The sequence below is a fragment of the Castor canadensis genome, chromosome 18 (genome assembly GCF_047511655.1).
Source record: "Castor canadensis chromosome 18, mCasCan1.hap1v2, whole genome shotgun sequence".
NCBI classification, from domain to species: Eukaryota; Metazoa; Chordata; class Mammalia; order Rodentia; family Castoridae; genus Castor; species Castor canadensis.
In genome coordinates, this window is record NC_133403.1 from 31,009,303 (window position 1) to 31,026,602 (window position 17,300).

Consider the following 17,300-nt stretch of genomic DNA (forward strand, 5'->3'; position numbering starts at 1 on the left):
ATGCCACCATGCTCAAGCAGTTCTGTATTTTATGTTTGTGTCTCTGATTCATCCTGAATTAATTTTTCTGTAAGGAATGAGATAGCAATTGTAGCAATTGAGGTTTTTAGAGTTTTTTTCTTTTTTATTCCCACATAGATACCCATTTGTTTAAAAACCATTTGTCATAAATATTGCTATAGTTTGGATCTTGAACATCCCCTAGAGCTGTGTATTGAAGGCTAGGTCCCTTGCCTGTGGTGCTATTTGGTGGTAGAGGAACCTTTAGATGGTAGAAGAAAGTTAGGTCATTGAGGGTATATTCTTGAAGGGGCTGTGGGGACCCTGATTCTTCCTCTGTCTTTGCTTTCTGTCTGCCATGAAGCCTTTTTTGCCACAGGCCCAAAGAAATAAGACCAGCTGCTCATAGACTGAAACTTCCAAAATTGTGAGCCAAAATAAACCTTTCTTCCTTATAATTTGATTTATCTCAAGTATTTGTTATATTAACAGAAAGCTAACATAAAATACATTTCTCATTGAATTGTTATGATACCTTTGTTGAACATTAGTTGACTATGTATGTATGGTCTGTTTCTAGACTTTATTCTGTTCCACGAAACTATTTGTGTATCTTTATGCCAATACTACAGCACAGTGATTGCTTACTGGTTACTTACACTAAGTCTTGAAATATAAATATTATAATAAATTGCTTCTTTAAAAAGTGCTGGAATTTTGATAGGGGTTGCATTACTATATCACTATGGAGAAAATGGACATGAATCCTACTATCCCTGAATTTATTTGTTTCTGTTTGTTGAGGTCCTTGTTTTCTCTAATGATATCTTATGGTTTTTAGTGTAGAAGCCTTACACATCCTCCGTTTGGTTTATTATGGAGTGTTTTGTCATTGTTATTTTAGGCTGTTGTTAATGGCAACTTCGTAAATTTTTTATTTTGTATATTTTTGCAAGATTTGCTGATTTCTTAATTTTGAGTTCTTTGCTTCCAGTAGAATGAGTTCTTCCATCAACTGCAAAATACACTTCAGTTGAAGTGAAAAATGGAAATCAGTTAAAATGAATGAATTTGTGACACTAGTTTTAGAACATGCCTCTATTAGTAAGGAGTATAATTTTGCTGTTTGAGTGGTGAATGTCCTCAGAACTCCCTGTTGTTTTTAAGATTCCGGTGGAATTATTCTGAGAAGTAAAGGAAGTCCATGTTTTATTTATTTATTTATTTTGGTCTGTTTCTGGTTTTGCAATGACATAGTAATCCTTTAGAATATAGAATGCTTTAAATTATACCTATCTTTGATTTGATGAATGAATGTATGAAGTTGGGATAGCTTTGGGCTCTCCACAGTGGGAAGGTTTGGCTAATGGAAAATATTGGAAAAAAGGATAAGAAATAAAATAAATCTTGACAACAAGAGAAAAATGCCTGGTGCTTGAATGATGATGATGAAGAAGAAGAAGAGGAGGAGGAGGAGGAATGATTGAGCCTGCCTCCTACAGGAAGTCTCAGATTTAGAAATTATAGGAAAAAAATAAACATACTTTCTGAGATTGAGAAGTCTTAAAACCTAAAGGGGCTTTTTTACCCCCCATTGGCAATAAAGAGTCATACCAGATTTTTGAGATAAAGAACATAAGTAATTTTGACACCATTTTATTAATAGACTTAGTCATTGAGGGCCAAGTGTTGTGGTGAACAACCACTTGAAAGATGGAGATAGTTCAAGACCAGCTCAGGCAAAAAAGTTAGTAAGACCCTGCTTCAAAACACAAGTGCATGTCTGTAATTCTAGCTACTTGGGAGGCAGTGGTAGAAGGGTTGTAGTCCTTGGCTGGCCCCAGGCTGAAGTCTGAGACCCTAATTTCTCATGGTTTTAAAAACAAACTACAAAAACTCAGTCACTTAAAACAGAAATTTATTCTTTTACAGTTTTGTAGAATAGGAAGTTGAAAGTCTGTATAATTGAACTGAGACCAAGGTATAAGCAGAGAGGGCTACACTCCCTCTGGAGGCTCTGGAGGAAGAGAAATCTCTTGTCTCTTCTAGCTTCTGATGACCATAATGTTCCTTGGCTTGTGGATGCATTGCTCTAGTCTTCAAGACCAACACTGTCTTCATATTACTTTATCCCCTGTGTTTGTCAGACCTCCTTCTGCCTCTTTCTTATAAGAATACTTTGATTACATTTAGAGTCCCCTTGGATCATTCAGAATAATCCCACCATTTCAGAATCTTTAACTTACATACATCTGCAGGTTTCTTTCTTCCTTTCTTTCATTTTCTAAATAAAGTAACATACATACGTACCAGGGATTTGGACTTGATATCTTTGGGGACCATTATCTGCCTAATACTGGTTGTATTACTTCTTTTTAGACCTTCATTTTGCTTTGGAACTTGCTGTCAAAACAGATTGGTCTGATGCTTTTAGCACCCCAAATGACATACTTATTTTCTTGCTATAATTGTCATTTTATAACAGAACACATCCATTAAATGGATGTCATGAAATGATATTGAATTCTTGTAACAGAACAGAAGAGACTTAAAAGCCTCTGATTGTAAGCTACTTATTTCAGTAGTAATCAAGAAAAATACCAAATTAGGGAAAGATATTAAATTGAATTTTTGGCTATCATAGAACTAATGTGTAACTCATAATAAAATTTTGTGATGGCTTTTAGTTTGGGGTAGAGAGGAACTAATTCCTTGTATCATAGGGCTTTCTTGGTCAGGTTGGTACATGACTGTGTCTACCAAGTAGACTTTCTGTAGTGGCCTGTTAGAAACTATCTAGTTTTAAATCTGTACTCCTGCTCTAAATTAGAAGCTTAGAATGATTTCTCCAGGGCCTTACTTAATGTTTGTAACATATTGATATTAAGAGTTTACACAGGTAAATATACCTTAAATGTGTACTGGTGGCATTAATTATGTTTGTTACATGTTACAACATTGAATCAGAGAAAGGTTGTTATACAAATCATCTTCACAAATAATGTTGGAGGGATGCATCAGCAAAGAACTTTAATGCAGGCCAACTTTGTTTTGGCTTTGGTATGTTGCTTGGATATCCCGACTCTTAAGGATATGCAAGTAACTTTTATGGGCATCATAAATAAGTCATGGCCAGATTAGAAACAATTAAGCTTTTCTTTCTTTTCCTTTTCTTCAGTCACTATTTTAGTTTGAGTATTTAAATATTGATAATTGATACTTTCCCTTGCCAAAGGGAAAGTAAAAGCCTAATTCTCCTTTGGTCCTATAATCTTTCTTCTAGTACATTTGATGTTTATTCCTCTTTGTAACCAAATATCAGACTAGCTTTTGGTCTAGTAGTAAGGATCATCAAGAGTATGGAGAAGTTCATCTTGGAAATTGATCCACACTTAAAGGCAATTTCCATGATATAAATTAGAAACTTGCATCCTTGCTGCATTTGGGACTTGAAATTGAAGTCAGTTACTTGCCACAATTCACTGAGTAACTTTGGCCTTAGAAACTTGAATAAAAAGTGACATGCTACTTACAAATTTTGATGTCTGCAAAGCTATGAGTGAATTTATATGATTGTATCATTAATTGCTGAATATATGAACCATCAACACTGATGTGTCATGAAATGTGAATGTAGCTATTCTACTGCAAAAACTTGAAAAATTAGTAAGAAAACTTGAAAAATAAAGAAAATTAGTAAAGAAGTAAAACTATTTTACAGTCAAGGGAAATTCCTGTTTCCTTTGAAATTAAAATATTTTCTTAATACATTTGATAAAACTTGCAGAATAATTGCTGGCTGAAAATTCTGGATAAATATTTCCAAGTGGTTCCTTCTTTATTTGAGAATGAAAAAAATTACATACCTAAGAATCTGCTACTATGACCATATTTTAAGTAAAATGTCTCTAGAAACTGTTCCTCATTCCTTTGAAAGGTTGCTAAAAAGCAAATGACTTACTGATTCTTTCACAACAACTGCTAGATAAAAAGAAAAGGGAGAACTGTATGGAAAAGAAAAGGAAGGAAGGGGATAGTATAAATGAGGTGTGCAGCGAACCATATTTATATTAGCATTTGAGAATTAATGAGTTGCTGCAAAACTGTTTCTGAGTAAATAACATTGAAGAAAATCACTGGATAGGAAAACATTAACATTTTCTTAGAAAACTCACAGGAGAAGGAGTCTTTAATGAATTTATATTCATAAATTTTAATGGATTTTTCTGAAAGTTGTTTCTTACAAATCTGCCCTAGAGTAAGCAATTTTTAATAAAAATTTGGGAATTTATGACTTTAAAATCCTTGAGGCTGAGAAAGAATATGAAAGGCCTTGTAGTTTTATAATCAGATACATTGTTAATTTAAGTTATGATTGTATAATCTAATTTCATAGGAAAAACTAGTAGTTTGTTTTACAATGATATATGCCGCCAAGTATATTATATAAAGAAAGCTTCTTATGCTGCAGAGTTTGTGCTCTTTTTCATGTTCTGTTCATCTGCACGTACCTATTTCTATTTGTGTTAGTCATCTTCTCTAGGCAAATTGTCCATGAGATCAATGATTCCATGAGCAAATTATCCAGAAAATGCTGTCTTTGCACGTTGTGACAGATCATGTCACTGGTGGATTTATAGCTACTCCAATGGTCTAATTAACCTGGCAGTTGTCTCCTGTGCCCAACACTGTTGTCTCATTGCCTTGGCATCTTAGTTTTCATCTTCTCATTATCTTTTTTCTTAACTAAAGCTCAGATTTACATTTTTTTAACCTTCCCTCACTCAACACTATTAACCTACTCCCTTATTTTTGATTGACAGTATCATCCAGATAAACAAAGTACAGATGTGCCAGCAGAAACAGTGGAGGAATGTATACAGAAGTTCATCGAAATTGATCAGGCATGGAAAATTCTAGGGAATGAAGAGACAAAAAAAGAGTATGACCTGCAGCAGCATGGTAGGTACTTAGGGTAAGGAGCCACAAGCTATGGGCAACTCTTTGAGGCACAGTCTGCAGCCACTCCTGGGGAACATTTTCCAGCATTTTCACCAAGTCATTGCTGCCTTTACCCTCTGGTCCAGTCTTAGTAGTGATTATTGTGTATTCTATGAGAAGTTAACAAAACTACTAGGATGTGGCTTCTTGTAAGGTGTGAAAGCTGCTTTTTGTGACTACTGAAAAAATGTTAATTATACATTTTAATTTAATATGTTTTATATATGTAAAAGTTTATTAAATTTAATTATGTATGTATTAACTTTTTAATTGTAGTACTTCTGAGACTGTGTTGTATAAATGACATTCTAAAAGAAGATACCATATAGAAAAACATCATAAAGCAATCTGTTGTCTTTGAGCTCATTTTAGGCTAGGTTTCAGATTATCTCCAGGATAAACTATTCTTTATGAGATTGTTACAATGATGCCGTCGGAATGCATATTGCCCAAGCAATTTTAAAAGTCATTTCTTTTATGCTTTCAGAAAATAGCTTCTTAAAACAGTGACATGCTGTTGTGAGAAAGAAAGGGAGAAATGTAGGTCAGGTTTGTCACACATGGACTATAGTTATAAGAAGTGATAGGCTGTCGTTCAGCACTGGCTTTGGGAAAGGAGTCCCTCAGCCTTCTATCTGAACCTTCAATATGCAGCCTAGATATTAATGGGGAAGTCAATAATCAGTTACAGCCTGTGGGAAAAAAAACACTCAATTGCTCTCTCCAATAGCACATCAGGCTCAGAATTGACTGGGATGTGTTGATAAAAGCCCACTATCTGTGTAGTTGATTATTGAATCCTCTTCTTGACCTGCACTGGCACATCATCAAACCTCACCAAATGATTTTAAGGCTCCTGCTACTAAGGTTATGAAAATTTGATTTCAGAAGTAAGGCTTTATTTCTAAACACATCATTATAGGATAAAGCCAGATATATTTATAAAACATCGTACATGTTTTCAGAGGAAGTTGTATTAGTAAAGTATTTCTGTTTTAGTGGATCTTACTGCTTTGTGAAAAGACTTAATGAGCTATTCATTTATGTACTGGAGTGTTTGTTTTTAATAATGATTTACTCATAGCATTAATGACCTCAAAGGTCCTTTTACTTTTTTAAAGACTGATGAGCTTTTTTTTTAAAAAAAATTAAGAACCTGGTATTTGTACTTTTTTTAAAGAATTTGCATTGATTTTCAAATATGGGTTGACTGTTGGGTCTTTTCTTTGGTATAGGTATCTCTTTAGTAAATGCGTACTTCTTGCGAAAGAACTTAGAAGTGTGTTCATATGAGAAGCTCTGTCCATAGATCTTTCAGTCTTGCTTTACATGGTATAATCTCTATGAAAGTACAGAAGCTAATGTACCTGAGTATGTTGTATGTGAGGTAGTCCATGTTCCTAAAGGCACCAGGTGCTACTGGAGGTGATGGTTCTCCCATTGTGTTTTTGTACATCTTTACTGTGTGGTGTGCCAGTTTGCTTAAGAATAATTCATACAAAACTGCATCCTAAAGAGAGTAGGTCATATATTTTCAGTGTCAGTTTGCATTTTTACCACTCCATAACCTTTGTACTATAAAGAACATATCAGTGAAATTGATTAGAAGTCTGCTGTATGAAAACAAAGGAGGTAGGGAGAGATCAGTAGTCATAAAATATTCCCTCAGTAAGATATAGAGTAGGGTAGAGTAGAAATGGAAAGAAATAGAAAACTAGACTTAAAATGATTATAGAATTGCATGAAGGAAGCTTTAAGAGATGTTAAAAGTACAAATAATTAACATCTTCAAAGAAGTTCTTGGAATTGTAAATTTCTTTTGAGTTTTGAATGCTTGGTTTTAAGCTTTTAATAAGGAAGCACCTGTGGCCTACTGTATGACAGGGGGCTCTTGTAGGTAATTGATTGAGATCACGATGAAGTTTAGACAGATCACAGTGAGAAGTGAGCCTGATTCATGATTCAGATAAGAAACCTGAAGTTTATGTAATGCCAGTTTGCTTTGCAAGTTTTTTGGGTAGGTAGTTACTGAATTAAGCTATTCCAAAAGGACAGTAGACATATAATTGTAATGACACTTTAATATCTCAGATCTAAGTATTAAGTATGACCTTCTTTATCAGAAACTCCCAATAGTGAGTGCTGTGTCTCAACTTTAAATGAAGACTAGCCTGCTGTTAAAAACAAAACAAAAATATAACTTTCTGTTTTTAAACCTTTCATACCAGAGCTATTTTTCAAAAATCTGAAACCTACTTTTGATTGTTTATTTGAATACCAATATTAATTTTTCTTCTTCAGCAACCTTCAATAAATGGCTTCTCAAATAAAGGAAATGAACTTGATCTTATAACTGTGAGAATTTAGATTTGATATGAGGAAGACCTTTAAGACTAATTGTTAAGACCAGGATAGGTTACCAAGAGAGAGAGAATTGTGACAGCCAGGTCAAAGCACTGTTTGTTTGTTTTTTTCCTGGGTCACCACCCCCCCACCTCAGACATGGAAATAACTTTTGTTACACAGAACTCTTTTTTTACATGCAGTGATAATTCATTTTGATAGGGTATGCTTTAAGTATGTTGGTTTCTTGCCTGACATTAATTTATCTCTAAATTAAATTTGACCTCCTTAATAGTTGGGAAGGATGTAAGAGTTGCTTTTATTGGCTGATGTTGAATGCTTTTCATATTTCACAGCTCAGAATTGGTGCTGTTATAAAGGAAGCCTCATCAATATTGCCCATGGTTGTATAAGAAAGGAGCCCCTGGCATTCATATCAGAGAAACTATCAAATGGGTTATTTCTAATAGAGAAAAATTATTAATAGGGCAGGTAACCCTATTAAATACATATTTAAATACATATTTCTCCCCCCTCATTTCCACTTCCATACTCTTAGTTTGTCATTTTAGGGCAGTATCGTGCAGGCTGAAGTAAAGCAAATCTAAGAGATGGATGAGTAATACTCAGTTCCCAGAGATTATACATTTTGAAAGCAATGTTAACTAGTGAATTTAATCAATTAGTTCCAGTTGGCATATTTAACTTATTGTTTCTACGAATGCTTCCAAAGGCTGTTTCCAGTGTTCCCCTGAAAAGCATGTAGTTATTCATTCAATCAGATGAGCACTTTGGACAACCCTTTCAGGATTTATAAAATATTCACATAAATAATATCTATTGAATAGATTTTGATGCCTTTATAAATCTTGTGGGGAGTTTGCTCATATATTAAACACATTTAAACAAACACATTAGTATATCATGGGAAAATAATAGAGAACATGATTCAATAGCTTTGTAATGTGTAGTCGAACAGATTTCTGATGTGTCACTGGCTTTATAGAGTGATATAGCTTCTCTATGACCTGAAGAGGGACAAACCTTCAGGTGCAGTTAATTAGAATAAATAATGTTCAAAAAAATAAGTGGATTACATTTGGAATCCTTGCCAATATATTATTTTCTATTAAAATATAACTTGGTTCTCTATTTGTGAATTATTTTGGTAATGTGGTATCTTCATTCTGCCAACTGGTCAAGCACATAGATATCCAAAGCAGCCTGGCTCACTAGTTCACTTCATCCCTTTATTAGGAATATTAGGAAGTATTTGGGAATAAAAGATAAGGAAGTAAATCTTGAACCAAATGAGGAATGTCTCTCTGTATATAACCAGTGATCAGAAATGTCACTTGACATTCTTTTTGAGTTTTTTTTCCCCTTATGTGATTTTTTTAGTCTCACAGCTACTATAGTAGTCCATCCCCAGGTTGTAACATGTACCTACCAACATGAAGCAACAGATAACTAAATCAACAGATAATTTCTTAAATTCAAAATTGGCAAATTCTTCTTAGAAAGGATATCAGGGTAAAAGACTAAACTCCACATTAGGGGGAAATGACATACTTTCAGATGTAAATAGTATGAATTTAGGTTAACTGTTAGGACTAATGACTTCAGGCCAGTAGATAATTGTGTAAATTATGTCCTAAAACTGACCCTTACAGAATACTTGAATTGGATTAGGATTTCCATTTGATTTTAGGAATTTTAAAATTGGCTGTAAAAATTTGCTTCAGGTAAAAACTTGAACATAAGTATCAGGCGGTGTGTTTTTTTGGTGACCGTTTCTGGGAAAAAGTAAAACATGAAATGAAGCAGAAAATTCATCTAGACAGTTGGGAGTGACATTATCTTGAGAGGAAGAAGTGTGTACAGATAAAACTTTCTGTGAAGGTCCCCTTCCTAATCTTATTTGTCATGAGATGGCTACTTACATTATTTTTCTTTTATTAGAAACCAAATAACTTTTTACAGTGAAAAGTTAAGCTCATTTTCATAAATTTTTAATAATTTGGCTAGTTTCAAATGATAGAAAAATCTGTGAAGATTGCAGTTGTAATTCTGGAATATGTGAACATGATTCAGGGGTCTGATTTAATAATACAAGTAAGTAGAATTTTAGGAAGTTATTGTTTCCAACATTGGCCTCTCTTCTAATTCCTACCTGATTACTTGACCCAGTTGAAATCAGTGGGTTCAAAACCAAGACCAGGCCACCCTTCTCATTGCTTGCTTTTTTTTCCCTCAGACTTGACATCTTGGTTTCATATTACCCTCTAGTTACTTCTATTTTTCTCTGTTTATAACCAGTGAATCAGAAATGTCAGTTGACATTTTTTTTTTGAGTTTTTTTCCCTTATGTGATTTTTTAGTCTCACAGGCACTATAGTAGTCCATCCCCAGGTTATAACATGTACCCAGATTATTTCCAAAGCTGCTTAGTGGTCTTCTGTTCTCTACTGCTGTCTTCTCCCACAGTACTTCACATTTGGATTGATGTAGCTTTTTTCTATTTAAGAACCTTCATAACTCCCCTCCCTCTCAACACAACATTAATCATTTACCTGAAATTCAAATTAGACAGTAGTTTTTAAGCTTGGCCCTGTTAACTTTTTTCAGCTTCTCCACCTATTGCATACCTAAAGTGAATCTCCTCCTCTGGTCCATTTAGGTGCTCCCACATCTGCTTATACTGTTTGTCACTATTCAAAACACCTTCCCATCCTGATTCTTCACAGCTTATTCTCTGTTTGATGTCCACCTTAAGCTCTCTCATCTTCCCCACTCCTGCCTCTCTCCAAAACTTTTCTTGATGTTCTAATCGGTACCCTCTGAATTTAATCCATAAAATTACTTTGACTTTTTTTCCTCTAGTTCCTATCTTTTCATTCTGTTTGATACCTTGGGAGGACTAAATAAATTATATAGACTGTGCATTTGATAATAATGGGCCAGGTTTAATGGGATCAGCAATAGCAAAGTACATCAAACTTACAAACTCAGACAAGATCAAGAGTTGTTGCCTTCCTAAAACTGTAGAACTCGAAGCTTCCCATCTACCCTCCACTAATAATGGGTTGGGTTTTAGTTGTTTTCTTGTTTGAGTCTAGTATAGACAGTTCAACACAAGAATTATGAGATAATAATAGTTAAAGTAGCTGTCATTTATTGGGCATTAGAACTGTGGCAATTGTCTTTCTTTTAAATACTGTGTAAATATCTTTGTGAGGAAGATATTATTGTCTGTTTTCCAGAGAAAGAGTCAAAGGCTCTGAAAGGTTAAGTAGTTTGACTAAGGTCACATAGCTGGTAATTGATAGGGGAGGGGGAATTCACAGCCATCGTCTCTGAGTCTTAATCAGTATACTAGGCTACCAAATTGTGTGCAGCCCACTATTTTTAATTCCACATAGTCAAGATGAGGCAATTTGAGGATCAGAACAAGAGGCCAGGCCTATGTCTTCTGCTATTCTACCTGTTCTGTTGTGAAACAGAAGGAATTCAGTTTCTGGGGTTCACTTGGTGCCTTTCTAGAGTATTATGTTTGTATCTAGTTTATAAAAGCTCCACAGTTCTTTAAGTTCATAATTAAATTCCAAGTTTATAATTTTTGTTCAATGTGAATTTGACTTTATCTGAGAAAGGATTATAGGGCTTTATAATTTAATAAAGTTTTCAAATTAAATGTTGTCTAATTCTCATTCTGTTATCAGACTTTTCCAAGAACAGAGACATAATAACAAGGAAGCTGATTATTTTCAAGTTACTCCTTATATAAAAAAACTTAATGTGTATAGTGAAATGATTTTTAAGAATGATTGTTTAAAATTAAATTACTTGGCTCTAAGACAGTATGATAGTGAGTTAGATCTAAAAAAACAACGCTGCTGTTTGCTTTTGATTTACACACATACATGCCTTTATGTTTGGAGTAAACTTTAAGTATTTAAAGTGGCATAAAAACAAAACAGTGGATTAATTGCTACATGACAACATTTGAAGGACATGATCACTTGAATAATATGACATTCTAACACATGAATAATATGGACAGATGGACTTAATCTTTTTGATTGAATGAGACTCTTAAATACCTCGACCATTATGATTAAAGTTAAGTTCCTCTCCCCTATAGCTTTTGGTTGTGTTATTTTTTATTTTTATTGTAATTACAGTTAGAAAGTTTCCTGGGATTGGAAGTGTAATTATCTAGACATTAAACAGAGTTGTTTAGAAATTTTACTATCATTAGGAGGAAGCTTTAAAAGACTAGAATTCCATTGTCTTGTAAGAAGTAAGAAATATTTATTGATTCCCAAATGGAGCTGAAAAAACCCTTTCCTCTTTTTAGAAAGTTGTGAATGACCCAGCGAGAGCTCTAGTAAGCTTTACTGAACCAAGCAGCTAATAGTTATTTAATGTTATTCTTCAGTGTGAAAGAATCTCAGTAGATTTTCCTTTTAATCTCTTTGAATTGCAGGCTCATAAACCTCTCTGATGAGTCCTGCCAGTGTTTTCTTAGATCCCAATGTTGAGACAATGGAGCCACAGAATTCTTTCACCTCTTGTTGTCAGACAAATCCAATAGAACACAAGGTCAGAAGGGCCTATACTTCTAAAGGTTGAAAGATTCTTTTTCAAGTAACCACATAAATTATTTGATTTTACATTATATTCCTCAGGAACCTCCCTTTAATTATAATGCAGTACTTTCTATATGTAAAAGTAAATTTGGAAGTATTTCTTGTTTCCTTACTTAGCTAAGCCTGTGAGTACAGGATAGGATGCGAACAGACTTTAATGTTTCTAGATATCCTAGAAAAAGTTGAATCCACTTACTTCTAAAGAATCAAATCATGTAGTGTCATAGGACTCAAGCTAGAGTTCAGCAAGTGCTCTTTCTTTACAAATGGCTGTGGGTTTTCTTTTTTTTAATAGTTATTAATATTTTGTAGCAAACATTCCAGATTTTAAATCTTGGATCTGATCCTTCAATTAAAGTCATTTTGTTTTCTCAACATTTTTAGTAGTATTATATTAACAGAACTTTGAGATAGAATTTCCATTTCTAGATACCAGTTAAGATGTTTTATTGCAATGAGCAAAAATATTTATAATAGGCAATACAAAAGAGAACTAACTTATCTCTTTTGAAGTTGCCATGCCTGATTAGTAGACAATTATCAAAGCTAATTACAGGGTTCCTATGAGTTACTTTAGAGGATAGGGAAGAATTAAGCTTTTTAAATTATAACCACAATGGTGGACAAGCAGAGGTCATTGTTTAAAAAGAAAAAAAAAACATTGATTTGTTTGTGCTCCATTATAATTGTAGTGGGGGTTGGGGTAGTGGTGTGGAATTTGCTACTGCTCTATCTTTGGACATCTGCCTCTCAACAAAGGATCTTGTCACCCCCCACCGCCCACATTTAGAGTCACCTTTATTTGTATGTTCCCGGCCTGCTCATTATACAGTTCTCCAGGGATCCAATTTTCTTCTGAGTTAATCACCCCCAGTCTTTTTTCAGAAGTTGTTAGATTACCGTCCTTTCAAAGAAAACACTTTCTTTAACTTTTCTTTTCTTGTTCCTATTTTTAAAATGTAGCCATTAGAGTCACAAACACCACCTTTAAAACTTTTCTTGTTTAAGTATAACATACATACAGAGAAGCACAGAAATCTAAGTGTATAGCTTGATAGGTTTTCACAGTGAGCACACCCATTTAACCAGAAGGCCCCTTGTGACTTCTTCCTGGCAACACTCATTCCTCCATCCCCCAACACCATGGGGAAGTTTTGCCTGTTATTTTTTCATATAATGGGGAATTGTACCGCACATTCTCTTTTATGTCAGATACTGATTCTTAAAAACCAGGATCTTCACAGAAACTTGTCCTGTGTGCACCTGGTATTGAATAATCAGGTCAATATACAGATGTGTAGAAAGCCACCGAAATAGAATATTTTAATATATTCCTTGTGACTGACCTTTGGTAAGGTATTAACCATTTTTGTGTTCTATTTTCTCTTTTGCCATGAGATGGTCTATGCTAATCTTTTAACCAAGAATAGGTGCTAAAGTTCCTATGCATAAAGAAGAAAAGATAATAATAAAAATGTAAAAGCCACTGTTTTGAGTGGGTGGAATAATAGAAAGGATTGCACATGAAGTAGTAACTAGGTGAGAATAACAATAATTTCCAGTAGAGAAGCAGAACAATAGGAACCTGACTTGCTTGGCAGTTATATTTGCAAGTTATTTCTCTTTTATCATTTTTAAATAAAAATGGTATAAGGGGTATATAAGTGAGTTGTCATTTATATAGTTAAAAAAGTATTCAAGATAGATTTGATTGAGAAAGCTGATTTGTCATTACCTGTGCCTTGTCTGCTTTGCTTTGATTTCAAAATTACTTAAGATATCTATAAGATGTCCTGCAGTATCAGCAACTTGGTTGTAAATTAATGACACTTATTTTTTCTCTAAAGGAGCTCTTATGTCAAATACCCTCATTCCTCAAATCTTAGAGTGTTTAATTTTTCTATTACAGAAAACCATGTTGGTCCTTCTAGTAGGAAAATAAAATATGTTCCTCCCCCACCCTTGAGACTTTGATAGCAAAGTGTACTTTGTATAGAATGTAGAAATTAAGTTGTGTTCAGAAATTTCTTAGCATACTGATACATTCTATATAAGCTATTCAGTGTGCACACAGGGATAGAGGAACTAACTGGACCACTAGCAAAGTCTGTGTCTTTGGATTTTAGAGACAGTTTAATAGATTGTTGGTACCCAGTAAATATGAAGTGGTATAATATTTGACATACTTTAATGGAAATCTATGGCTAGCTCAAAATATTGTATAATCTTTTCATCTATTTGAAATTGTGTAACTCACCAATAAATTTTGAACAGGCAGTTATTAAATATAATTAAATTGTAGGCATTCACACAACCGAACAAAGGGAAGTATTCTCAGCAAGTGAACAAGAGACTAGTGAGACAGCTAAAGAAAATTTCATGGGAGTTGGGGGCTGGATTTCAGTAGTCTTTTTTTAAGCATTGACTTCTAGAAGAATACAAGCATACAAGAAATGTAACATGCCTTTAAAAACAAAGACAGGTGCTTCCTATCTGTACTTGATTTCTTTGTCCCAGCCTACAGTTGTTTTAAGAAGAGAAGCAAGCATACTTTTACTACATAGACAATACTCTTAACTATATTTATGTTGATTCCAGGCTCCCTTGGACCTTCCATCTGCAGTGAAAATATTGGCCAGCAAGGGAACATCAACACAATAAAGTCATGTTGTGGGATTATAAGTTAGTTATTTGGTTGCAATCAGATGACTAACATTCCCTTAAATTTGGGTAGAGCTTTACTCTTTAAAGCACTTTTAACCTGATTTCATTTGATTTAAAGAATACTTGTTAGGCAGCTTGAGCTGCCATAACAATATGACATAGACTGGATGGCCTAAACAAAATTTATTTCTCACATTTCTAGAGGCTGGGTAGTACAAGATCAAGGTGTTGGCCAGGTTAGTAATAAGGATGAGCTTTCTCACTTGCAGACAGCCTCCCTTTGCTGTGTCCTCACATGACTTTTCCTCTATACATGGGTGGATGTGGAAAAAAGGTCTCTCTCTCCCCCTGTTCTTAAAAAAGCCACTAATACTATTGCATTAGGACCCCAAGCTTATGACCTCTTTTAACCTTATTTACCTCCTAAAAACTTTATCTTCACATAGTCACATTGGGGTTAGGGCTGCAACATATAAATTTTTGGAGGACATCATGTAGTCCATAGTAAATAGGAAGTAAATAAGGAAGAGATAAAACTCCTATCATAAAGATGAAACAAGTGATATCTAAAGTTAGAAAGCTAATAAAATATTATAATTAAGTTCAAAATAGTTGCCTTTACCCAGGTCTAAAATGCCTTCTTAGCTACAGATAAAATTTATCTGACAAAAAGTTTTAGTGTCATAAAGTAGAGGTTATTAGTTGATGAAAGAAATCATCAAATTGACTTCATGCTTTTGCCACATTGCATAGTTGAGGAAAATGGGATAGACTTTAACTGCTAATGTTTATAACAAGCAGTATGTTCTAGACTTTTAGTTAGCTGAAGTCAAGTAGCCTTAACACTGTTGTCAAAAGTAGTAAGCAAAATTTAAAATGATAGGTAAATAAGAAATGTAATAACCAACTGGCGATGCCTTTTCAGCATTCTTCATAGTAAAAATATCAAAATTATCTCATTTTGTATTTTACAGCTGATGAACTAAGAAATATGGGACCAGTAGATGCTCAAGTATATCTTGAAGAAATGACTTGGAACCAAGGTTGGATTTTTTTTCTTTTGTTCTTTTTTTGTCTTATGTACAGTGAAGAGAAATACTAGAAATTATTATATAAAGAAAAAAAAGAAACCTTATAGAATATTTGGAAATCTTAATTTAAGAATAGCTTGGCGCTCTCTCTGTGTTTATGTGGTCTGTTTTTAATTCTATGTTTATTTGATTTGTTTATTTTGGTGCTACTGCTGTTTGAACTCAGGGCCCTATGCTTGCTAGGCAGGCAATCTATCACTTGAGCCATGCCCCAGGCCTTTTTTTTGAGGGGGGTAGTACTGGGACTTGAGCTCAGGGTCTTTACCTTGAGCTAATCCACTACCCCTATGTTTGTGAAGGGTTTTTTGAGATAGGGTCTAGCAAACTTTTTGCCCAGGCTGGCTTCGAATTGCGATCCTCCTGATCTCCACCTCTTGAGTAGCTAGGATTATAGGTGTGCCACCAGCACCCGGCTCTTCTTTTTTATTTTTTTTGTGGTACTGGAGTTTGAACTCAGGGCCTACACCTTGAGCCACTCCATCAGCCCCCTCCCCGCGTTTTTTTGTGATGGGTTTTTTTCCGGACAGGGTCTTGTGAACTGTTTTCCTGGGCTGACTTCAAACCACGATCTTCCTATCTCTAACTTCTGAGTAGCTAGGATTACAGGAGTGAGCCACTGGCATCCGGCTCTTATTTGATATTTATTTTTCAGATAAGGTCTTCAGTTTATGCCCAGGCCATCCTTGACTGTGATCCTCCTCCTTATGCTTCCTGTGTAGCTGAGAATTTTGTTTACTAATAATTCCTAATAGTGTAAATGTAGTAAAACTGGTTTTTGTAATTTTTCTTCTTTCATTTACCTTTGAAAAGTTTTATTATTAATATAACTTTAAGTATTTATAGTTTAAATTAAAAATAATTGTTGAAGCATCTATTCAGTCAATAAATACATGGACTTTCTGGTAGTGAAAATGCCAGCATGTTGAAGGAAATGTATAACATGAAATCATCAATGATTGTCAAAAGTGTGTAATTGTTCCTGGGAGTCCCTGAAGTAAACCTCACAGTGAAGAGACAGAATAATCCCAACTACAGCTAGCAAAGCCATACTAAACAAAACAGGTAATTTTAAAAGTACAGAATATCTTTGCTGTTTATTTAAGGGTTTTTACCATTGTAAAGATGGAAATAATCCTTATCTTCCTGAGAGAAAATACTGAACAACAGCTGCATGAAGCCAGTATTCTTACAGAATACTTAAAAAATAATTATGCAAGTGTTGAACTACAATTTTTTATTGGAGTGGGAAAGAGTAGCCTTAGCATACTCTTAAATAAAAAGTGTGATCAATTGAGCAAGTAAAAAGTTGTTTAGATTCCTTCAGGATCCTTTTCACAATGCCCTTGGATGATGAAGATCCAGGAAAGGAGAAAAGGTGGCAAAACCCCACATGGTAGACATAGCCAAGTTGTCAGATGCTTGACCAAAAATCAGTATGAAATGTTGAATTTTATTGTGCTTAAAAGGCATACCTGGAACTGCTGAGAGGTTGACACTACCTTTTGCCTTACTTATTTTATGACTTGGCCATTTTGTTGGCCTATTTTCA

The 17,300-nt window shown here is 34.3% G+C and overlaps 2 protein-coding genes across 11 annotated transcripts in view; both read left to right on the forward strand.

The window, feature by feature from the left end:
* LOC109677192 (dnaJ homolog subfamily C member 24-like) overlaps positions 1 to 17,300 on the forward strand; it is a 929,921-nt gene that overhangs the window by 910,748 nt on the left and 1,873 nt on the right. The window contains exon 7 of one of the 2 annotated variants that reach the window (XM_074060657.1): positions 4,824 to 4,953. The exons of the other annotated variant lie outside the window; for it this stretch is intronic. The gene's annotated coding sequence lies outside the window, so the exon portion shown is untranslated. Of the gene's footprint in view, positions 1 to 4,823; positions 4,954 to 17,300 lie in introns of those variants that run through there. 2 annotated transcript variants of the gene reach the window in all.
* The window catches only part of LOC109687883 (dnaJ homolog subfamily C member 24), a 128,521-nt gene that overhangs the window by 26,218 nt on the left and 85,003 nt on the right, over positions 1 to 17,300 (forward strand). For all 9 annotated transcript variants that reach the window (XM_074060638.1, XM_074060641.1, XM_074060645.1 and 6 more), the window contains exons 3-4: positions 4,824 to 4,962; positions 15,635 to 15,703. In XM_074060638.1, the coding sequence (XP_073916739.1) occupies positions 4,824 to 4,962; positions 15,635 to 15,703 (208 nt within the window). The remainder of the gene's footprint in view (positions 1 to 4,823; positions 4,963 to 15,634; positions 15,704 to 17,300) is intronic.